At 38.5% G+C, this 25,980-nt stretch overlaps 1 protein-coding gene across 1 annotated transcript in view; it reads left to right on the forward strand.

Annotated features, from left to right (window-relative positions):
* The window catches only part of iars1 (isoleucyl-tRNA synthetase 1), a 103,588-nt gene that overhangs the window by 62,899 nt on the left and 14,709 nt on the right, over positions 1-25,980 (forward strand). The window contains exons 15-19 of the mRNA XM_039770865.1: positions 7,107-7,180; positions 7,476-7,670; positions 7,746-7,832; positions 7,916-7,999; positions 20,889-21,033. Of these exons, the coding sequence (XP_039626799.1) occupies positions 7,107-7,180; positions 7,476-7,670; positions 7,746-7,832; positions 7,916-7,999; positions 20,889-21,033 (585 nt within the window). The remainder of the gene's footprint in view (positions 1-7,106; positions 7,181-7,475; positions 7,671-7,745; positions 7,833-7,915; positions 8,000-20,888; positions 21,034-25,980) is intronic.

Genomic DNA, 25,980 nt, shown 5'->3' on the forward strand with positions numbered 1-25,980 from the left:
GACAGTTTTTTAATAGTATGTTAAAGCACCAATCAGGTGGAAGACCTGTCTTGATTTTGTATTCTGTACTAATTGGGAGAGAATTTAATAGTTAAAGGTGACTGAGACCCTATTAGATTTAACGGTGTTTTGACAGTGTGCATCTGTCTTTAGTTCTCTGTGTGAAGAAAAGCATTCTGAGGTTTGTGTGAAAATACCCTTAAGAAGCTTCCAGTGGTACCTCTGTGGTGTTGTTGAGCTTTTGTATCAATTCCTGTCATAATTGTATACTCCTTCGATTTTGTCACCTAGTGAATTCTTTTTGCTTAAACATTAGAACATTAGAACAATCTAGACGAGAACAGGCCATTCAGCCCAACAAAGCTCGCCAGTCCTATCCACTTGTTTCCTCCAAGAAAACATCAAGTCGAGTTTTGAAAGTCCTTAACGTCTTACTGTGTACCACACTACTTGGTAGCTTATTCCAAGTGTCTGGAATTCCTAATGTTTGTGCGAAATTTACCCTTAACAAGTTTCCAACTGTGTCCCCGTGTTCTTGATGAGCTCATTTTAGAATACAAGTCTCGATCCACTGTACTAATTACCTTCAGAATTTTAAACACTTCAATCATGTCACCTCTTAATCTTCTTTTGCTTAAACTGTAAAGGCTCAGCTCTTTTAATCTTTCCTCATAATTCAACCCCTGTAGACCTGGAATCAGCCTAGTCGCTCTTCTCTGGACCTTTTCTAGTGCAGCTATGTCCTTTTTGTAGCCTGGAGACCAAAACTGCACACAGTACTCAAGATGAGGCCTCACCAGTGCATTATAAAGGTTGAGCATAACCTCCTTGGACTTGTACTCCACAGATCGTGCTATATAACCTAACATTCTGTTAGCCTTCTTAATGGCTTCTGAACACTGTTGGGAAGTTGATAGCTTGGAGTCCACTATGACTCCTAAATCCTTCTCATAAGGTGTACTCTCGATTTTCCGACCGGCCATTGTGTATTCAAACCTAATATTTTCACTTCCTATGTGTAAAATTTACATTTACTGACATTAAGTTTCATCTGCCACAAATCTGCCCAAGCCTGTATGCTATCCAAGTCCTTCTGTAATGATATAACGGATTCCAAATTATCTGCTAATCCACCTATCTTGATATCATCTGCAAACTTAACCAGCTTGTTACTTATATTCCTATCTAAATCATTTATATATATTAAACATAGCAACGGCCCTAGCACTGACCCTGTGGAACACCACTCATAACATCGGCCAGTTCTGATGAGGTTTCTCGCACCATCACCCTCTGCTTCCTGTGTTTGAGCCAATTCTGCACCCATCTAAAAACATCACCCTGAACTCCCACTTCTTTTAACTTGATGCCCAACCTCTCATGTGGCACCTTATCAAATGTTTTCTGAAAGTCCAGATTAATAATATCGTAAGCTCCACTTTGATCGTATCCTTTTGTTGCCTCCTCATAGAATTCCAGCATGTTAGTAAAACACGACCTCCCTCTTCTGAACCCATGCTGACTGTTCAGAATAACTCCTGTCCTTGCCATGTGTTGCTCAATCTTATCCTTAATAATTCCTTCCATTAATTTTCCTGTGATGCTTGTTAAGCTTACTGGCCTATAGTTGCTTGGATCTGCCCTGTCACCCTTTTTATATAATGGGATGATATTTGCCATTTTCCAGTCCTTTGGAATCTCTCCAGTACACACTGACTTCCTAAAAATATGTGTCAAGGGTTTATATACAGTGGTGTGAAAAACTATTTGCCCCCTTCCTGATTTCTTATTCTTTTGCATGTTTGTCCCACAAAATGTTTCTGATCATCAAACACATTTAACCATTAGTCAAATATAACACAAGTAAACACAAAATGCAGTTTTTAAATGGTGTTTTTTATTATTTAGGGAGAAAAAAAAAATCCAAACCTACATGGCCCTGTGTGAAAAAGTAATTGCCCCCTGAACCTAATAACTGGTTGGGCCACCCTTAGCAGCAATAACTGCAATCAAGCGTTTGCGATAACTTGCAATGAGTCTTTTACAGCGCTCTGGAGGAATTTTGGCCCACTCATCTTTGCAGAATTGTTGTAATTCAGCTTTATTTGAGGGTTTTCTAGCATGAACCGCCTTTTCAAGGTCATGCTATAGCATCTCAATTGGATTCAGGTCAGGACTTTGACTAGGCCACTCCAAAGTCTTCATTTTGTTTTTCTTCAGCCATTCAGAGGTGGATTTTCTGGTGTGTTTTGGGTCATTGTCCTGTTGCAGCACCCAAGATCACTTCAGCTTGAGTTGTGAACAGATGGCGGACATTCTCCTTCAGGATTTTTTGGTAGACAGTAGAATTCATGGTTCCATCTATCACAGCAAGCCTTCCAGGTCCTGAAGCAGCAAAACAACCCCAGACTATCACACTACCACCACCATATTTTACTGTTGTTATGATGTTCTTTTTCTGAAATGCTGTGTTACTTTTACGCCAGATTTAACGGGACATTTGACTTCCAAAAGTTCAACTTTTGTCTCATCAGTCCACAAGGTATTTTCCCAAAAGTCTTGGCAATCATTGAGATGTTTCTTAGCAAAATTGAGACGAGCCTAATGTTCTTTTTGCTTAACAGTGGTTTGCGTCTTGGAAATCTGCCATGCAGGCCGTTTTTGCCCAGTCTCTTTCTTATGGTGGAGTCGTGAACACTGACCTTAATTGAGGCAAGTGAGGCCTGCAGTTCTTTAGACGTTGTCCTGGGGTGTTTTGTGACCTCTCGGATGAGTCGTCTCTCTCGCTCTTGGGGTAATTTTGGTTGGCGGCCACTCCTGGGAAGGTTCACCACTGTTCCATGTTTTGCCATTTGTGGATAATGGCTCTCACTGTAGTTCGCTGGAGTCCCAAAGCTTTAGAAATGGCTTTATAACCTTTACCAGACTGACAGATCTCAATTACTTCTGTTCTCATTTGTTCCTGAATTTCTTTGGATCTTGGCATGATGTCTAGCTTTTGAGGTGCTTTTGGTCTACTTCTCTGTGTCAGGCAGCTCCTATTTAAGTGATTTCTTGATTGAAACAGGTGTGGCAGTAATCAGGCCTGGGGGTGGCTACGGAAATTGAACTCAGGTGTGATACACCACAGTTAGGTGATTTTTGAACAAGGGGGCAATTACTTTTTCACACAGGGCCATGTAGGTTTGGATTTTTTTCTCCCTAAATAATAAAAATCATCATTTAAAACTGCATTTGTGTTTACTTTTTGTTATATTTGACTAATGGTTAAATGTGTTTGATGATCAGAAACATTTTGTGTGACAAACATGCAAAAGAATAAGAAATCAGGAAGGGGGCAAATAGTTTTTCACACCACTGTATGTACTCACTAGCCTCCTTAAGAACACGAGGATAAATATTATCTGGGCCTGGTGATTTGTTTGATTTCATCTTATTTAATCTGAGCAGCACTTCTCCCTCTACAATTTCCAAATCCCTCAGTACCTCCTTAGTAGTTGCGTTTACCTCTGGGAGGTTATCCACTTGCTCACTTGTAAACACCTCAGAAAAATGTAAGTTTCAGGCATCTGCTATTTCATTGTATCTTTTAATTCCCCTTATTATTCCTGATGAACTTGACCTCCTCCTTAACTGTTCTTTTACTACTAAAATACTGAAAGAATCTCTTGGGGCCTTCTTTCGCCTTATCTGCTATATTCCTCTCCAAGTGTCTTTTAGCCTCCCTGATATCCTTCTTAATGATTGCCCTCATTTTCTTATACGCGATACGGTTCTCTTTGCAGTCATTAGTCTTATATGCCTTTTTCCTTTGCAACTTCTTTTTTAAATCTTTATTAATCCATCGTGGAGTTTTTTTTAGTTTCCTATTAATTCCAAATTTAGGTATGTATCTTTCCTGCATTACATGTAAAACATTTTTAAGCCTGTTCCACTGCTCCTCGACTGTCTCCACATTTAAAAGCTTATCCCAGTCTATCCTACTTAGACTTTGTCGCATCTGCTCAAAATTAGCCCTACCAAAGTTCAACTTAACAATTTTAGTCTTTGCATCTGTACTCTTACAAAATACTGAGAATTGTATTACATTATGGTCACTTGACCCTAGTGGTTCAATCACCTCTACACCCTCAATTCTATCCTGATTATTACAGAATACTAAATCCAGACAGGCTTCACCCCTTGTTGGTGCTTTAACATGCTGTGTTAAAAAACAGTCGCTGATTACTTCTAAAAACTCCTGCTCTTGTGCTCCTCCATCTGCAAGGTTATCCCAGTTAATATTTGGATAATTAAAGTCCCCCATGACTATAATATCCCCCTTTAAACTTGCCTTTTTGATATTACTAAAAAGATGTGTGTTTAAATTACTGTCTGAATTGGGTGGTCTATAACACACTCCTAAAAAAAGACCTTTTTCCCTAATATTTTCCAGGCGAAGCCACATGTCCTCACTAAGATGGGGCTCATCATCCAACTGAAGATGACATTTAAACCCTGTTTGGCATAAACAGCAACCCCACCTCCTTTTCTGTTCTGTCTATCCTTCCTAAAAAATGTGTATCCCTCTATGTTACACTCATCCCCATCTTTGTTATTTAGCCAGGTTTCTGTTATTGCTATAATATCTATAATATTGCTATAATATAATTATGCTCTGCTACATACAACTCCAACTCACTTACCTTATTTTTGATACTTCTAGCATTAAGGCAAGCTATTTTAATGTGTTAATCCTTCTACCTTTACGTGTTTGCTTAAAATTTACATTACTATGCATTTTTATTTCTACACCATTGTTTGTTCTTCCATGTATAGATCTAAATCTGGCCTGTCCTAAACTACCTGCCCCCCCCATTCCCTAGTTTAAACAATCCTCGACTAGCCTACACATACGCCTCCCCAATACATTGGTGCCCCTCCAGTTCAGATGTAACCCGTCACGACGGAACAGGTCCCATCTGTTCCAAAAGGAGTCCCAATGCCCCATAAACCTATACCCTTCTACCCTGCACCAAGATTTGAGCCACGCGTTAAGCCTTCTAATCTCCTCAATCTTACCTTGACTGGCGCGTGGCACAGGCAGAACCGGAGAAGACTACCTTGTCAGTTCTGCTCCTCAGCTTGGTACCTAACTCTTTGAATTTGGATCGCAGAACTGACAGACTACCCTTATGTATGTTATTTGTTCCAACATGGACAATGGCAACTGGATCCACCCCCGCTCTGGCCAAGAGCCTATCCACCCTTCCAGGGAGGTCTCCCACCTGTGCTCCCGGAAGGCAACACACCGTGCGAGACTCTCTGTAATGGTTTTACTCCTTCAGAACTGCAACAACTCCTATGCCCCTTTTTTTTTTTTTTTAAACTATAAATATAGTCAGGAGGCAAAAGCTGCATACTGTACTCCAGGTGAGGCCTCACTAATGCATTAAAGTTAATTATAATCTTCTTTCTCCTCATCATTCTACGTAACCTAACATTCTGTTTTTCTTCTTAGTGGCTTCTGAAAACTGCCTGAAGGTTGGCAGTAATGGGTCCATACAGATTACTTTAATGTTTCAGACCTGTGTATTCATATCAGACATTTTTAATTCCTATATGCAATACCATAAGTTAACTAACTTTAAATTTTATCTGCTTCAAATCTGCTTTAAATTTTAACTGCTACAAATCTGCCCAAACCAGAATTTTATCCAACAGATTCTAGATTATCTAACAACCCACCTTGGTTGATACTATTTGCAAAATTAACCAGTTTGTTGTTTATATTCTTATTCTTGTATGCATTAAAAATAGCAGTGACCCAAGGACTTACCCTTGTGGGACACCACTTTTAACATCACCCAATTCTAATGATGTTTCTTGCACTTTAAACCTCTGCTTCCTGTGTTTTATCCTATTATTCCCCAATCTACACACTACATCCTGAACTCCCACTTTTTTTTAGTTTAATGCCCAGCCTCACATCTGTTAACGTTTCAGATGCTTTCTGAAAATCAAGGTAAATGGTATCCTGTTCACCCCTCATATTATTTTGTTACTCCTCGGCTATTTCTATACTGAAAGCTTATTCAGTTTTGTCTGATTTGTTCAAATATTGCCCTCTTAAAGTTAACAGTTTTAGTCTTTGCATCTACAGTCTGCCAAAATGGTGTGAATTGCATAATATTATGATTGCTTGACCTTAATGGCTTATTCACCTCCCTCTACACTGTAAATTCAATCTTAGTTATTTCAAAATATGAAATCCATACAGGTTTCCCCAACATTGATGCTTTAATATATTGTGTTAGAAAACAGTCACAAATTATGTCTAAAAACTCCTGCTCCTGTATTCTGTAATGTGGGGTAATTAAAGTCCTCCGGGAATGAAATATCCCTTTCAGAACCTATTTAATGTTATAAAAATGTGCATTGAAATTACTGTCTGTGTTGAGGGGTTAATAACACATTCCTAAAATAAGGCCTTTGTCTCTAATCCTTTCTAGCCGAATCTGGGTATCCTAACTAAGATGTGGCTCATAATACTAAAGAGGCATATGTGCATTTAAAATCTATTTTACTTAAACAACTACTCCCTTTTCCTTCTAAGAAATGTGTAGCCAACTATGTTATATGCTTTCCCATCTTTGTTGTTTAGGTATTTTTCTGTTATTGCTATAATATTATGCTCAGCCACATAAAAATGAAACTCACTTTTTTATTTTTGATACTTCTAGCATTAAGGCAACCAGTTTTTAATGAGTTACGTTACTCAAAGTGTAACGTTTGGCTTCATTGTACTTGTTTACATAAATGTTATTCTGCTTCATTCTTTGGCCAGTATTATGATAGATTAATAGGCATGCACTCTGAGTCTCGGTTCACCTGCTTATGCTTCATGGGCACATTGAGCTCCTTCCTTACATTGTGTGTTAGTTTCCCAGTGCTTTCTAATTTAGTGAACAGTGAACTGACTGTGTCATTGCCTCCTTTGATAGATACTTGTGACTTGCTGCCTTTTGTATTACTTTTTGAAGGTCTATATGGTGAGCAAGGTGGATATTATAAGGGATGACATATGGAGGTATCTTTCTAATTTCACAAATTTGTTGTTTTTGCAGGTAGTGTGTGTTGGCTCTGTAGCAGAGCTGGAAGAGTTGACTGGAAAAAAAATAAGTGACTTGCATCGAGAGAGGTAAGTTCTTTGGAGGACCGGGTCTTTTTTTTTTTTTTTATTTAGTATTTAAAGTAGTGACCCAATGGAATTTTGATATAGTCAATAAAAAGTGAAATACTCCGTCTGTGAACATTTCTGGAAAAAAATACTTTTGCTTTTCACAAAGTGTATGTCTTAAACAACATGCTAAATTTATAGCTTGTTAGTATAAAATTTGTGGAGGGGGGTTATAAAGTGAGTTTTAAAGGATTCACCCTAAGTGTATGAAAACTTCCGACTTCAACTGTAAGGTTTTCTGGTTATTTGTATACAGCATAGATGAGCTGACCATCCCCTCTCGCTGCGGGAAAGGCGTGCTGCATCGGGTACCAGAAGTGTTTGACTGCTGGTTTGAAAGTGGAAGCATGCCATATGCACAAGTACATTACCCCTTTGAACATCAAAAGGAATTTGATGACACCTTCCCTGCTGACTTCATTGCAGAAGGCATTGACCAGACACGGGGATGGCAAGTTTTCATCTTTTTCTTCTGCAACTTGACAAAAATTCCTTTTGCAAGGCTGACATTTTGATTTTTCACCAGGTTTTACACTTTGCTTGTCTTATCCACTGCACTATTTGGAAAACCTCCCTTCTTGAATGTCATTGTGAATGGGTTAGTCCTGGCCAGGTGAGTGGTCCACGCAAGTATATGGCTTGAAGTTAAAGGCATTTTTTGTTGCTTTGCCAACTCATACTGTTATTTAAATGCAGTGATGGACAGAAGATGAGCAAACGAAAGAAGAATTATCCTGATCCAATGCAGATTGTGCAAAACTATGGAGCTGATGCATTACGGTGACTATCTGTACAAGCAATTTTTAAATAAAATAACAGACATTGTAAAGACATGGAGTGCAGTGCTGACCTCTTTGAAGATTAGGCTGTCTGTGTACTGGTTTATTAGATGCCTAATTTATCTTGGTACAAATTAACATTTTAGAAAACCAAGTCTTTAATATAGTTTCCAGTGTTGTGTGGAGTTGTCACTGTTGTTGCTCTGGTCCCAAGTGGAGGATTCTTCTTGAATTGGAGTGCACTCTTTCTGTGTTCGACGTAGTCCTTGGTCTATGGTGTGGTGTGCTTTTCTTAATCAGGCCGTGTGCTGAGTTGTTGGCAGCTTTGTAGGGAAAAGCATTACTCTTTCTAGGAAAGAGTTTAGAAGCTGAAGTTCCCATCTTAAAGTAATAATAGCTTCTTAGACTTGGTTCAGTGCTTGGCTCAGCAGAGCTTGTCTCAGCTTTGAGGTGTACTAAGAAGATATTTTCAGCTTTCAGCTTCCCATAGAGACAGTGGCTCGTCAGCTTTTAGTTTCAGAGAGTGCAAGAGTTCATTTTTGATTGAAAGCAGATACTCTAACTTTCCATGAGGCCCACTACGTCAAATCCTGTAAAATGCTCTACTTATGAATATTTTTGTTAGGTGTTCGGTAGAGAATGCCTGATGGCTCTTTTGGCCTTGGACACTCAGTCAATTTTATTTTTCTTGTCCTACCTGACCTTATAATTGAACTCACATTCAGAGACTTAAAACAAAAATTCTGTATTTAAGGACTCTACTTCTCTATCAATTAGATACCTATCTTATGTTAATGTGCATTGTTTATTTTGTATAATAAAAAAATATATATATATTCTATATCTGTGTGTGTATATATATATATATATATATATATATATATATATGTGTGTGTGTGTATATGTAGATATGTGTATATATATATATATATATATATATATATATATATGTGTAGATATGTAGATATGTATGTATATGTATGTGTATATATGTATATATATGTGTGTATATATGTATTTATGTGTATATATGTATTTATGTGTGTGTGTGTGTGTATATATATATATATATATATATATATATATATATATATATATATATAAGGCTGTCCTTTCTCCTTGCTTCGGGGTTCTGTACTGTTTCATTGTTTGTTTATTACGATTGTTATAGTTATTGTGTAGCTATTTGAGACTTACTTTACTGTTCATGTACCCATTTCCTTTATTTAATCCACGGCTTCTACGCTATTTTTTGTTTGTTTATTACGATTATAGATATTTATTGATTCCCTTCTTTAGCTGACTGCCTGCTCATATAAGGCGCTCCTCTGGTTTTTTGTGAAGCCGCCTTTACACAGCTTCTCCGCTGTTTTATAAACGAACAACATATAAGGCCATCCTTTTTCCTTGCTTCGCCAAGGAAGCTGCCTTTTTATTTAATCCACGGGTTCTCCGCTGTTTTAGTGTTCGTTTTATTATGATTGCTATAGTTCTCTTTGTATAGCACATTGTCAGTTCAGCACTCCGGTTGTAATATGACGAAGCTCTGCGAGCTCACTCTTGAGAATGCAACGTATAGTTGTCCAGGAGAAAAGCAATCTTGCCTGAAATCAATGGCATCCTTTTGTAGGTTCTGTCCATGAGACTTATTACTTCTCATCGTGAAGCAGAGCCTCACTGGAAACTGGAGGCATCTGAATTGAAATGGGAGATCAGAGGGTGTAATGGGGATGCAAGGAATTAATTGAGTGTGGAGAAACTCTAGAGACAGCGTGTGTATTAACTTGTGGATTTTTCTGTGAGTATTTGGTGGCAGTGTGACGAAATTGCTTCCGCAAGACCGCGTTAGCTGTGGAGCTCAGCTCGGAGCATATTCTTTTCCTACCTTGTCAATTGTATAATGTGTTTTTTGAACAGGTTTGATGCATGGAAGTGATCACTTTCATTACTGCGTTCAGTCAGTTCACGTGAGCTGCTCTCTTGTGTGATGTTGCGATGTCCACGGCTTTATTTAATGTTAGCCAAGACCCGGCACTTAAAAGGTTCTCGCTGCACTCCGGTTGTAATATGCGAGCTAACTCTTGAGAATGTAACGTGATACAAAGTCTCGTTTATACCTCGTGTCTTCTCATTAAACTTGTGTCTCGCGAATAAAGTATTCAACGAAGGCATGACAAACGGCAGCGGGAGCATGTCCATAAACTTAATTTAAACTTACGGTTTACACCGTGCTTTGTTTCCGCAGTAGCTGCACTTATGAATAAGCTTGTATGCATTTTTCTTCAGCGCTCTTTGGGAGCTCTTCCTTCTTTTCTACGTACTGCGTTCACAGTCAGTTCACGTGATTACGTGGGAGGCGTGATGATGTGACACGCAGGTCCACCCCCCACGGCCATCGAGCTGAAGTCCATTACAGTATATGGAGAAAAATAGGTTCCAGTTATGACCATTACGTGTAGAATTTCGAAATGAAACCTGCCCAACTTTTGTAAGTAAGCTGTAAGGAATGAGCCTGCCAAATTTCAGCCTTCTACCTACATGGGAAGTTGGAGAATTAGTGATGAGTGAGTGAGGGCTTTGCCTTTTATTAGTGTAGATACACATATATGTACATATACAGTGGGATGCAAAAGTTTGGGCAACCTTGTTAATAGTCATTATTTTCCTGTATAAATTGTTGGTTGTTACGATGAAAAATGTCAGTTAAAGATATCATATAGGAGACACACACAGTGATATTTGAGAAGTGAAATGAAGTTTATTGGATTTCCAGAAAGTGTGCAATAATTGTTCAAACAAAATCAGGCAGGTGCATAAATTTGGGCACCGTTGTCATTTTATTGATTCCAAAACTTTTGGAACTAATTATTGGAACTCAAATTGGCTTGGTAAGCTCAGTGACCCCTGACCTACATGCACAGGTGAATCCTATAATGAGAAAGAGTATTTAAGGGGGTCAATTGTAAGTTTCCCTCCTCCTTTAATTTTCTCTAAGGAGTAGCAACATGGGGGTCACAAAACAACTCTCAAATGACCTGAAGACAAAGATTGTTCACCATCATGGTTTAGGGGAAGGATTCAGAAAGCTGTCCCAGAGATTTAAGCTGTCTGTTTCCACAGTTAGGACATATTGAGGAAATGGAAGACCACAGGCTCAGTTCAAGTTAAGGCTCGAAGTGGCAGACCAAGAAAGATTTCGGATAGACAGAAGCGACGAATGGTGAGAACAGTAAGAGTCAACCAACAGACCAGCACCAAAGACCTACAACATCATCTTGCAGCAGATGGAGTCACTGTGCATCGTTCAACCATTCTGCGCACTTTACACAAGGAGATGCTGTATGCGAGAGTGATGTAGAGGAAGCCTTTTCTCCACCCACAGCACAAACAGAGCCGCTTGTGGTACTGTATGCTCAAGCACATTTGGACAAGCCAGCTTCATTTTGGAATAAGGTGCTGTAGACTGATGAAACTAAAATTGAGTTATTTGGGCATAACAAGGGGCGTTATGCATGGAGGAAAAAGAACACAGCATTCCTAGAAAAACACCTGCTACCTACAGTAAAATATGGTGGTGGTTCCATCATGGTGTGGGGCTGTGTGGCCAGTGCAGGGACTGGGAATCTTGTCAAAGTTGAGGGACGCATGGATTCCACTCAGTATCAGCAGATTCTGGAGACCAATGTCCAGGAATCAGTGACAACGCTGAAGCTGTGCCGGGGCTGGATCTTTCAACAAGACAACGACCTGAAACACTGCTCAAAATCCATTAAGGCATTCATGCAGAGGAACAAGTACAACGTTCTGGAATGGCCATCTCAGTCCCCAGACCTGAATATAATTGAAAATCTGTGGTGTGAGTTAAAGAGAGCTGTCAATGCTCGGAAGCCATAAAACCTGAATGAACTAGAGATGTTTTGTAAAGAGGAATGGTTCAAAATACCTTCAACCACAATCCAGACTCTCATTGGAACCTACAGGAAGCGTTTAGAGGCTGTCATTTCTGCAAAAAGTGGATCTACTAAATATTGATTTCATTTCTTTTTTGTGGTGCCCAAATTTATGCACCTGCCTGATGTTGTTTGAACAATTATTGCACACTTTCTGTAAATCCAATAAACTTCATTTCACTTCTCAAATATCACTGTGTGTGACTCCTATATGATATATTTAACTGACATTTTTTATCGTAACAACCAACGATTTATACAGGAAAATAATGACTATTAACAACCCACTGTATCGCGCTTCGACTTTCGCGGCTTCACTCCATCGCGGATTTTAAATGTAAGCGTATCTAAATATATATCACGGATTTTTCGCTGGTTCGCGGATTTCTGCGGACAATGGGTCTTTTAATTTAAAGTACATGCTTCCTCAGTTTGTTTGCCCAGTTGATTTCATACAAGGGACGCTATTGGCGGATGGCTTAGAAGCTACCCAATCAGAGCATGTATTACATATTAACTAAAACTCCTCAATGATATCGATGTGCTTGGCGGATTGTTTGCTTTTCTCGGTCTTTCTCTGACATTCTCTGCGCCTGACGGAGGGAGTGTGAGCAGAGGGGCTGTTTGCCTAGAAGATTTGGACGCTCCTCTAAGAAATGCCGCTTTATCGCGGTGGCCCTAAAGCACGTATTGATTTTTTGATTGTTTGCTTTAATCTCATGCTCTCTCTCTCTGGCGTTCTCTGCTCCTAATGGAGGGGGTGTGAGCAGAGGGGCTGTTTGCACAGAGGCTGTTTGTTTAGAAGATACAGAGGCTACTCTAAAAAATGCTGAAAGACTACCTTCACATTGCTCCCTTCTTTGCGGCTGCTTTATCGCTGTGCTCATACTTAAAAGCCCAACAGCACGTATTGATTTTTTGATTGTTTGTTTTCTGTCACGCTCTCTCTATCTCTCTGACATTCTCTGCTCCTGACGGCGCTCGTTTGAAGATACGTTTGCATTCTTTTAATTGTGAGAAAGAACTGTCATCTCTGTCTTGTAATGGAGCACAGTTTAAACGTTTGACTAAAGGGTGTTATTTCATGTCTAGAGGGCTCTAATAATGTTAACAATGTGGGAGATTTTATAAGGGCTTAAAATATATAAAAATAACCATACAAACATATGGTTTCTACTTCGCGAATTTTCACCTATATATAAATATATATATATATATATATAAATATATATATATTTATGTGTGTATATATGTGCATATACTGTATAGGTATATGTGAATATGTATAAATGTGTGTGTGTATGTATGTATATATATGTATATATATATATATATTTATTGTCACGCTTGGATCACAGATTTGCACAGAAACAAGAAGGATTTTTATTCAAACACTGCAAACACATGAGCTTAAACGTGCTCCATGACAAGTCAGAGATGACAGTTCCGCTAGGAGCAGAGAAAGAGATAAAAGCAAACAATCAATTCCAAATCTGACAGGCGCTGCGCACGGCTTGTATTACACGTTATAGTGCAATAGAAGGAGCAATGTGATTGTAGTCAGTGTTTCAGGCTTTGTGGTTTTCCCAGGGGCGTCTGTCTCTATTTGGGGTGCGATCAGTCCTCCAGCTCACACCCTCCCCCTCAGCTTTATTCACATTCATGTGAATCAAGCGACTCTCTGTACCAAGTTCATGTTCATATAGTCGTGATAATAAATCTGCGTTGACGTGTTCAGAACCTGGTCGGTGCTTTACTGTGAAACTATAAGGTTATAAACCCAGAAACCATCTCATTAGACAAGAGTTTGTATCTTTCTGTCGGGACAACCACTGGAGTGGAGCATGATCAGTTACCATAGTGAAGTTTCGTCCCCACAAGTAATATCGAACTGCTTCCACAGCCCACTTGATTGCCAAGCATTCTTTCACAATTGTAGAATAATTACGCTCCCTAGGTAATAATTTCCTACTTAAATATGTGATTGGATGTTCCTCTCCATCAAAAATCTGAGACAACACTGCGCCCACAGCAAACGCTATTGCGTCTGTTTGCAAGATAAAATCTTTTGTGAAATGCTTTTTTTAAATCGCTGAAAGAACGTTTGAAATTTTCTGTCCACAAGATAGGTCGGTTTTTCTTTCATCTAGTAAGTTCTGTAAGGGGAGCAGCTCTATTTGCAAAATTTGGGATGAATTTTCTGTAGTAACCAGCAAGCCCAGAAAGCGCACCTGTTTCTGTGTCCCAGGTCTCGGATAAGTAAGCATTTCTTCTATTTTCCTTAATTGTGGCCTGAGTAAACCCTTGCCCATAGAATAGCCTAAGTAATGAGTCTCGGACATGCCTAGTTTACATTTCTTAGGGTTAGCAGTAAGGCCAGCCTGTTTCAAGCTTTCAAGAGCGGCTTGAAGCCGCTCTAAGTGTGTTAGCAAATCATTGCTGAAAATCACGACATCGTCAAGATATGCCCCAGCATATTCAGAGTGAGGACGCAGGATCTGATCCATCATGCTGAAAAGTTAGAGGTGCCCGTGAAGACCAAGCGGAGTCTTGTAAATTCATAGAGTCCGTCAGAGTCGCAAATGCCGTTTTCTCACAACTGCTAGCCTCTAAAGGCACCTGCCAATAGCCTTTCGTGAGATCTAGCGTGGAGATATAGCTCGCCTGACCCAGTTTTCCAACAGTTCATCGACACGGGGCATGGGATAAGCATCGAATTTAGAGACCTTATTCAAGCGTCTGAAATCGATACAGAACCGAACCGAACCGTCTTGCTTTGGGACTAATACGACTGGGCTGCACCAGTCACTTTACTTTCACGAATTACACCCAGTGTCAGCATCTTTTTACCTCTTCGCACAATATTTCGCTTCCGGTATCCGAGCGGCGCATCTGTCACGCAACATCAGGTCAGTGGTAATTTTATGTTTTGTAATGTTAGTCTTGCCTGGTAAATCTGAAAAGACATCAGTGTTCCGTTCTATCAAAGATAACAGTTCTGTCTTTTGCGTGTCAGTAAGATCGTTACCAATGGTAACATCGGTCTGAGAAACAGCAGCCAAGGAAGTGTTAACCTCTTGTCGGTCGTGCCATTCCTTCAAGAGATTAATGTGTAAAATCTGGAATGGTTTGCGCCGCCTGGTATTCTAACCTTGTAATTTACGGACTCATACGCTCCTCAATAATGGCGGGGCCCTGCCATTTAGCTAAGAATTTGTGTGGATCCGAGGGAACCAGTACCAAAACACGATCGCCAGGTTTGAACTCACGGAGCTTGCTGTGCCTATCGTAAAGACGCTTCTGAGTTTCCTGTTCTCGTTGTTGGTGTTCCACAGCAATAGAGGAAAGCATAGAAATTCTGTCTTGCAACGAAATTAGTCGATCTGCAAAGCTTCGACCTTAGCTGCTCTCTCGTTTCCTATCCATTCCTCACGCATACCACATCCAGGATGCCTCGCGCCGCCTGCCAATAACAACTCGAAGGGACTCAAGCCAGTGGGCGCCTGTGGTGATTCTCGCACGCATACAAAACAAAAGGTAGGACAGTGTTCCATGTTGTGGGATCATTATGAGCAACTCGCCTGATCATCTGTTTCAATGTTTTGTTAAATCGCTCGGTTAAACCATTCGTTTGAGGATGGTAAACAGTAGTACTCAATTTCTTAATAGCAAAGCTGTCACACAATTGTTTCATCACGCGAGAAGTGAAAGGTGTGCCTTGATCAGTTAAGATTTCTCTAGGGATACCAATACGAGTAAAAGTTTCACATAGTGCTTTGGCTACAGTCGAAGAGTTGGCCTTTTCAGCAATCATTTCTGGATATCGTGTGCATAATCAACCAACACCAGCAAATATTGGTACCCATCCTTAGTCTTAGGTAATGGTCCCACAATATCTAATCCCACACTGAAAGGGAACTTCCAATATGGGCATAGGACAAAGGGGAGCCCGAGGAGGCTTAAAAGCAGAGAGCGATCTGGCAGTCTGGACATGAAGTACAAAATCGTTCAACATCTTTTCCCATATTAAGCCAATAAAATCGTTTTGATAACCGGTCTCTAGTTTTGTCGGCACCGAGGTGCCCCAAGATGTGTGAATGTGCCAGATGCAAAACAGTTTCCCTATGTGCTTCAGGTACCACCAGTTGTTCAATAAATTCCCCTCCAAATGATCTGAGATCACTCTGAAAAGGCAACCGTCCTTTTCTATAAAGTGTGGGGTTTTCACACCCCCGGAATTACGCTCTTGGTAATAAGAGTCATTAGCAGGGCGAGCCTGTTTAAATGCATATTCTAATGAGCTATCAGTATGCTGCAAACGCACAAAATCTGATTGTTCGTTAACGCTTGCGGTTTGTGTTGGGCGTTTGCAATCTGGGAAGATGTAGAAGGACCAGCCCATTCTGGAAGATTGTCGGGGGTGACCTCCTCCGTCTCGCTGGAGAGATCGGGTTCAATATCTAAGTTGGGCTCTAGATTTTCCCGGCCGCTACCAGTTCTTCGTCTTGGTTTCTTCTTCTTCTCCCCCTCCACTAAGTTCATTAGTGGACTGGACTACTGGTCCCTTACATTTATTAATCAGTTTGGAAAAAGGGCATTTCTCCGTCCTATGAGTAATGGCCAAGGGCACGAGTCTGAAATGGCAGACCAAACCTTAAAGTGGCGACCCCTATAAGTTAAAGGAAGAAGTAAAGTCTGATAATCTTTAACATCACCATGTACACAGCGTATTTTTACAGTCTCACAGTCTCTAAGGCATTGTTCATTAAGACAGTCTCGTCTCACAATACAAAGGTCACTTCCGAGTCTAACAATGCTGAGATTTCTCTGTCCCCAATTTCACGGGATCAACAAGCCATCTTTTCCATCCGATATGTAAGGCCAGTCCAATCTCCATTGAATGAGCTGGAGACAGCGACATTCTCTTGCCAAATGGCGAGTTGATCACACGGAAACATCTACGGTCGGCTCCGTTTCGAAATATCCTCTCGGCGTCCACGTCGACGTGCTCTGTAGTGTCCACGGTCTCCTCGACCGCTGTTGCCGCTGTCTCCCCAGAAACAGGCGTCCCATCTACGACTGGATTTCCCGGGGTCCTACCTGACCCCATTAGATTTTCAGGTCCTGCAGCTTGTCGATCGAAGCGGCGAGAATGTCCTGGGCGTTCGTTCACAGGTTGCGAAGCAACGAAATCCACCGCTCTTTCTCCAATGGACTGTGAACCCTCTAATCGTCTGGACATAATCGTTAATGATTTAATATCATGCGTAGAAATTCATCTCGAAGAACTTCAGGTATGCCGGCCAGTAATATATTCACACAACTGTTTCCATCGTCTCCTTCAAACCAACAGTGCACTTTATGTATCAAATCTTGAATTTGCGCGCGGATTGGGTCATCCATGTTTAGTTTCCAGTCTTTAAGTGCATAAGTTTTAGACTCTGAAATAAGTCTTGGCATCCATCTGTGCAACCACTTCTGGTACCACTTGTCGCTTGGGTCACAGATTTGCACAGAGACACAGGAGGTCGTAGAAAAAGAAGGATTTTTATTCAGACACCGCAAACACATGAGCTTAAGCGTGCTCCATGACAAGTCAGAGATAACAGTTCCGCTAGGAGCAGAGAGAGATAAAGCAAACAATCAATTCCAAACTGACAGGCTGCTGCGCGGCTTATAAGTCGGCGGAGTACCGCTAAGGCTTGTATTACAGCGTTATAGTGCAAGGATAAGGAGCAATGTGAGGGTAGTCAGTGTTTCAGGCTTTGTGGTGTGTGTGTGTATATATATATATATATATATATATATATATATATATATATATATATATATATATATATATGTGTGTATATATATATATATATGTGTGTGTATATATATATATATATATATATATATATATATATATATATATATATATATATATATATATATATATATGTGTGTGTGTGTATATATATATATATGTATACAGTATATATATATATGTGTGTGTGTGTGTGTATATATATATATGTGTATATATATATATATATATATATATATATATATATGTGTGTGTATATATATATATATATATATATATGTATATATGTGTATATATATATATATATATATATATATATATATATATATATATATATATATATATGTATATATATATGTATATATATATATATATATGTATATATATATATATATATATATATATGTATATATATATATATGTATATATATATATATATATATATATATATATATATATATATATATATATATATATATATATGTGTATATATATATATATATATATGTATATATATATATATAGGTATGTATATATATATATAGATATGACAGCAGCACTCATAACAGTGACAAATCAATTACATTGACAATCATGTTACGTTATTTTCAAAATGTTTCCTTTTCTTTTCATTACTTCTTTAACGCACTACTTCTCCGCTGCAAAGCGCGGGTATTTTGTTAGTGTGTAATATAGGTCATATGTTTTAACAGATTTACACATTTAAGGCAACCTCGAATAATCTTAAACCACTTCTGCATTTCTGGGCATAACATGAGTCCTTTTTTAAGCATTTTATTTTATGTATTTATTTTTTTAAATCAAATAACATTCCATACAAGCAAGTCAAGTTTAACAAAATTAGGTTTGAAACAAATCAACCCCCCACCCATGAGAAAGAGAGCTAGACCAGCAGAGTAAAAATTTTAAACAAGTAAAAATAATTAAATTTATAAAAAAAAAAGGGACGAGAATCCACTTTTCCAATTTAAATGCTTATTCTAAAATGTTATTGGCAGGGTTTTGAAAAAGTTTTGTACACATCCTCTAAGTTAGAATTTGATTTTTTCCAATTTCAGATAATATACAATATCAGTTACCCACTGACTTAAAATAGGTAAGGTAGAATTCTTCTAGTTGAGCAAAATAAATCTATGTGCCAATAGTGAACTAAAGGCAATTACAGTTTGTTTGTCCATCTCCACTTTAAGCCCATCTGGAAGTACACCAAACACAGCTCTTAATGGGTTAGGATGGATTATGACTTCAAGGCTATCTAAAGGCATTTAACACTAGAATTACCAAAGTGCTCTACCATTCCCATCACCGCCGCAGAATGGGCAAAAAGTTTTCCCAGATTAGGCTGTTTTGAAGAGTGAATTGCTTTTATACAATAAAAACATACATTTGATTTGTGTCTGTAACAGCCTGTGTAAATTTACAGTACTTGTAAAAGTTAGCGTTTTTGTTTTTTTCACTTTTATTCTGTCAGTCACAATACTTTTTATTCGAAACTAGGAATAACTGTAGATGTGAGTGGTGTTTTGAGACAGCGGAATTGGAAATTCTCTGATCTAGACAGATAAAAGCTGACACACAAACGCTGGTGAATCATGCCTTCTTGGTATCTCGTTGTCATTTGAATTTTTTTTATTCAGTTTTATTAAGTGTTCCTGCTCTCGCTGAATTAGTATGCACTTTATGGTCCATGATGTCAAAGCCGCACTGACAAAAAACAGAAACATAGGTATATATGATATTTGGAATAATTTATTTTATGACCTGTATAGTACATTTTGGAAAACATTGTGGCATTGATGCATCATTATTCATATTATTCATATTCATTTGCATACCTTCTTGTGGTTGTAATCAGTGACCGTGTTCACTGTCTGAGAAGAAAGTAGGATGTATAATTATGGTATCACTATCATTGCAAGTGGATTAAACAGCCGGTAAGATCTTCTTTGCCATGGCTGGAAAGGATACGACTCATGATCGTATTTCAAAAGGTGTTGGTGTCAGTTTTCTTAGCTCTTTTTCTGCTTCCTTTGTAGAAGTAAAAATGTAGAGGTTGCCTTGAATGTGCACTTTCAGTTTGGCAGGATACAAGAGGCTGTATCTAATCTTGGCTCTCTGTATGAGCAGTTTAATGTTGTAAAATGCTGCACATTTATCAGCTGTTGATGGTGAGAAATCAGGGAAAATACGAATGTGGTTATTTTCAAATATAATCTCTTGTTTCTGTCTGAGAAGTAACATTATATGAATTTAAATTGTAATTTTTCTAATCACATGATGATAGTTCTAGGTTTAAAGGTATTTGATCCCCGTATGTGGAGACCCTTGATTCTAATATTCCTTCTACATCTGAAAATGATGCAGCAGCGTCAGGTCCCGGGAAATGTGTTCTTTTGCCTATCTATTCCAGGTCAGTCTCTGAAAGGCCATACCTTGAGCTTGGACTTGATGCCTGTCTATGCTTGGAAGAAGATTTAGCTGTATTTTCTGTTTCCTTCTGAGCCCTTTTCTTACTGCTCATGTTTATATATGCTTGCATATACTGTTGAACCTCCTCGGGTTGAGTAAATACAGGATACCTCGAGATGATAAAAAAATAAGAGAAAAAATAACACCACTGCTAACGGAGTTCCGCTTCATGACGTTCATCTCTCATAACAGATAAGACCAATCTGTTCCATGATATGTGTCTTTTGTGTATGTGTCTGCATAGGAGGTTTGCATAATTTGTGAATTTATCACAGTCTGGAAAGCTGGAACTATGTTTAGTGTAGAAAAAGTTTAATTTCCATCGTCAACTGGCTATACAGTAGTTAATTAATGGACAACTATTGTTGGTTTCAATTTATGTTTAATCAGTTTCTACCTTGTTCACTATGTGTATTAAAAAATCTGAATTCTGTTTTACGTATATATTTAATAATTGCTATAATCTTTATTTCTATTTTAACTGAGAATTGTTCACAGTTCTCTGCGCCTGCACTCAATGAAGAACACTATACTAAAAATAAGTTGTTGTTCTGAGATTGTCTTCCTTTATTTCCTGAGATTTTGAGAGTTGTCCAAATTCCTGCTGCAAGAATTTCACAACACACACTTGGCTATCTTCCCAGGTTGTATCTCATCAATTCCCCAGTGGTTCGTGCTGAAAACTTGAGATTCAAGGAGGAGGGTGTCAGGGATGTTCTGAAGGATGTCTTTCTGCCATGGTACAATGCTTATCGCTTCCTCATCCAGAACGTCATAAGACTAGAAAAGGTACTGCACATAGGTGTGGCTTTTTTAGCCTTTGTGTGACTTTATCATATAACTTTTTTGTAATCTTTATACAAATACAAATTCCTATTATTGGATGAAGAAAGCTGATGAATATTCTTGCTCTTTCTTAGAAATACTCTTACCTCAGTCATATATCATTTTTATAATTGTTTTGAAGCAAATACAAGCAGAGCAGATTGCATGTTAACTTTCTTCATTATTCATGTTCAAACAGCAATTAGCCTGTATGCTAGTAAGGCTGTTCTTGTCATTATCTTGAAAGCCAAATCATGGTTAAGTTTCTTGGCAGGTGAGCAAACATTTGTTCAGTTTTAAACTTAACTATAAGCAGAGGTAGAAAAAGTCCTAAAAATGTACTCAGAAGTATTAAAAATCATTTACTTAGGTAATAGTATCTTATTTGGAAACTTCTCACGTAAAAGTTTATATTAAAAAAAAAGTACAGATTACAAAGGTACAATTTAATTCACAAAATAAAATAAATATCTTTAAATATCCATGGTATGATTGGGAAAATATTTATAAGATGTAATACTTTGACAATTAAATAAATTTATTTATATATATATATATATATATATATATATATATATATATATATATATATATATATATATATATATATGATTAACATTAACATGATTAACAGTAGAGAGTTCATAGTTGGAACAATACCACAGCGAATTATATCAATTATACTGACAAATAATGAAAGAAATTGCTCACATGAAAGAACAGTGCTATTTACTCCCATCACAGAATGAGGGTGAATGGCCGCATTAATTGAATTAAATAAGGCCCTGGTATTCTTAGAATGACGGGAAACTAAATCAGCAAAGAAATCATGTTTAGCTTTCTTAACTGCAACCTGGAAGTTGAATAGAGAAGTCCTAAAAATCTGTTTAGAAACAATCAGACCAACTTTTTTCCAATGTTGTTCCACAGTTCGACAGGCACGGCACAGCGAATGCGTAGTTTCATTTAGCCAGGGAGCAGGTCTTCCTTTATTACAGCATATCTTGAGTCTAATACCGTTTTCCAAGACAAATTAAATTCTAAGACAGAATCATCGATACAATCATATTGGACATGCACATCAAGACTAGAGAATATGGTTTTAAAATTGGATGTAATAGAAGAATTTAAAAAGTGAGAGTAGCGTGAAGCACAATTAGTAAGTAGTAGGGACATCTACAGTAATACTCAAATCCATCATTATAGAAAAGTGCTCAGTAAAAAAAACATTGCATAAATCAATATCATTAACTGAAATATCACGTGTAAGAATGAGATCAAGGGTGTGACCGAGAGCGTGAGTTGGCATATTAATATGCTGGGTAAAACCAAATGCTTCCAATAGTGATAAAGTCATTTACCAAAGGTTTCGATTGACAACAAATGTGAATGTTAAAATCACCAACAATAAATACTTTGTCATGGGAGAGGATGATATCAGCCAGGAGATCAGAGAATTCATAAATTAATATATCATTAATTACAGGAGGTCTATAAACCATAGTAAACAGCAAAGAAGGGGAGCTACACACTTCGAAAAGTTGCAGTTTGAAGCTACTAAATGGACCCTTTGTAAGGCTCCGATACAAAAACATTCTTTTTAACACTAGAATTACCAGAGCCTACGAAAAAGCTTGTAGATCTGGCCCACCTTAAATCCATTCGCACCTCTCCATCAGCATCTTTTGTCCTGTAAATGTACCAATTAAGACAAGCAGCAAGCAGCCTGCTATTCCATCCCCCTACCATCGCAGAACGTTCACAGTGTTCTCCCAACTCATGTCTTGATTGATTATCTGGGAGTGAAGTGCTGGAGTTTTAGTGTGGAAATAATAGATTGCTATTTAGAACACATGCATTTTATGTTTGTTCTGTTTCTACAATAATCTGTGTAAACATATTGTTAAAACAGAAATGTTTTTCATACTTTAGCAATAAATGACAAAATGTACAAATAAACTATATAATGTGTGAACAGTGGCGATGCCCCCACCACGACGAGTCAGAAGAAAAATGAATAACCTGATGGTACCAAGTCAGTAAAACATGAAGAGTTATAATTTACGAACCAGCTCTCAGTAATGAAAAAGAAATCCAGATTATTGGAGATAATAAAATGGAAGTTGCCACCTAGCGTCCCGAGTGATGCAGTGCTCTGAAAGTCTGCCTTCCTCCACTCTTTTCTTTCAGGGACATCCTGGCCGGACTAAACCTCCAGCCACCCATCTATATATATAAATATATATATATATATATAAATATATATATATATATATATATATATATATATATATATATATATATATATATATATATATATATATATATATATATATATATCTCTTCTATACTAATAAACGGCAAAGCCCTCACTGACTGACTCACTCACTCATCACTAATTCTCCAACTTCCTGTGTATGTAGAAGGCTGAAATTTGGCAGGCTTATTCATTACATCTTACTTACAAAAGTTAAGCAGGCTTCATTTCGAAACTCTACACGTAACGGTTGACAACATCCGCCATGTTGAACTTACTTATTTATGGCCCCATCTTCACGAAATTTGGTTGGCAGCTTCCCTGTGCTAACCGAAATCGATGTACGTACTTATTTCGGTGGTATGACGCCACTGTCGGCCGCCATATTGAACTTTCCAATGTCACTAATTCTCCAACTTCCCATGTAGGTAGAAGGCTGAAATTTGGCAGGCTCATTCCTTACAGCTTGCTTACAACAGTTAAGCAGGTTTCATTTTGAAATTCTACGCGTAATGGTCATAACGGTTGACAACGTCCGCCATGTTGAACTTTCTTATTTATGGCCCCATCTTCACAAAATTTGGTAGGTGGCTTCCCTGCGCTAACCAAAACCGATGTACGTACTTATTTTGGTGGTATGACACCACTGTCGGCCGCCATATTGAACTTTTCCCAACGCTAACTGAATCCTACTTACATACATATATATGTCCATAGCCTGCAGCTCTGTCACCGTGTGAGGCGGCGTTGGGTCCCCCATCCCAACGCCTCCCACGTTGTTGGCTGCCTGCATATATAAGGCCGGCCGTCGCTCCGGTCTCTACATTCCCTTCCTTGCTTCGCCACGGGATTCACGTCTCCCTGTTGATAACTACAGCCTTTTTATTTAATCCACGGCTTCTCCGCTGTTTTATTGTTCATTCATTACGATTATAGTTATTGTGTAGGTATTTTAGACTTACTTTACATTGTTCAGGTACCCATTTCCTTTATCATTCCAACCGTACCCGCATTAACATGTCTATCAAGGTGATCACCATCGATCAAAGAACTGTCACTTACCGAGTGGTTTCCATGCCTGCAGATGGCACCTATCTTTTCCATTCTCTTTATTACATATTGCACGGCCATATCAGGCTCACTCTTGATATCTGGAGAAACATTGTGTCTTATGTATTGAATAACTGGGACAGGTTCAAGGTGTGGACTGATGACGGTACAGGAGATAATTATACTACACAGGAGCACTATAAGAGTAAAATGCTTAAGCCCTTCACATATGCATCTGCATGTGAGTTGATGGCTGCCGCTGAATTGTTCAGTTGTCACTTTCAAGTGTACCGAAATGGCCAAATATTTTACACCTTTGTACAACCGTCAATGCCTCTTAAACATCTTAGATTCACAGGTGACGATTTCAGTAGTGGACACTTTGATGTTTATGAATGTTTAAACTCTCAAAAGCTGGATGTGAAGTTATCGATGAAACTGGTTGTATACTTACAACGCTTGACAACTGCCGAATGTCACTTAAACACAAGTCCTACAAATACTGTCGTAATTGAAACAAATCATGAAACTCAAACTGATTATGACAGCAGCAATCCAAGCTGTGAGATTTGAAACAAGATTACTGTTCACATGGCCAACTATACTTGCATGCTTAAGAGTAAACTCAGCGCACAGCTTGGTCATATTACAACCGGAGGGCCGAACTCACAATGTGGTATACAAAGAGATCCTTAACAAATAATTATTATTAAAAAGGTTTAATTTTCTTCTTAATATAACTTTTAAGGCAGTACTTTGCCGCTGCGAAACGCGGGTATTTTGCTATATATATATATATATATATATATATATATATATATATATATATATATATATAGATAGATAGATAGATAGATAGATAGAGATAGATAGATAGATAGATAGATAGATATAGAGATAGATATAGATATAATGTGTGTGTGTATGTATGTATGTACAGTATGTATGTGTGTATATATATATATATATATATATATACATATAATATATATAGAGAGAGAGATATAGATATATATACTGTATATATAATTTGTGTGTGTATGTATGTATGTTTGTGTATATCTCATGGGCAATAGTGTCAAAGGTAGCATATATATTTATTGTGAATGCTGGCCCGGACACAGGCAGACGGACAACATAGTTTCACCACACACCCTTTATTATATACAATATTTACAGTTTTCGTGCACTACCAACCCCAGTGCCTCCTGCACTGATCCCCCAAAGTCCAGGCCTCACAGTCATTTTGTCTTTCTCTCCTGGCCGCCTCCAGTCCTCACTGCAGCTCCGTCTTGCTTCCTCCCGACTCTCGCCAATGACTGGAGTGAGGTGGCCCCTTATATACAGCTCCCGGATGAGCACCAGGGGTTCCCGGCATTCCTCCCTTCCTCCCAGCGTGGCGTAAGTGCCGGCTTTCCTCGCGGCAGCTCTCCGGGTGTCTCCCAAAGTCTTCCCCCCAGCACTTCCTGGTGTGGCGGAAGTACTGGGCTAACGGGATATTTAAGGAAGTGGGGCGCCGCCTGGCGGTGGCCACGGGCCCCTACAGGGCTGGGCTTCCATGCCCCTTACCCGCGGACACCCCCTCGTGGTCTGGCGGAGGTACA

This window comes from Polypterus senegalus, chromosome 12, assembly GCF_016835505.1.
Source record: "Polypterus senegalus isolate Bchr_013 chromosome 12, ASM1683550v1, whole genome shotgun sequence".
Lineage (NCBI taxonomy): Eukaryota > Metazoa > Chordata > Cladistia > Polypteriformes > Polypteridae > Polypterus > Polypterus senegalus.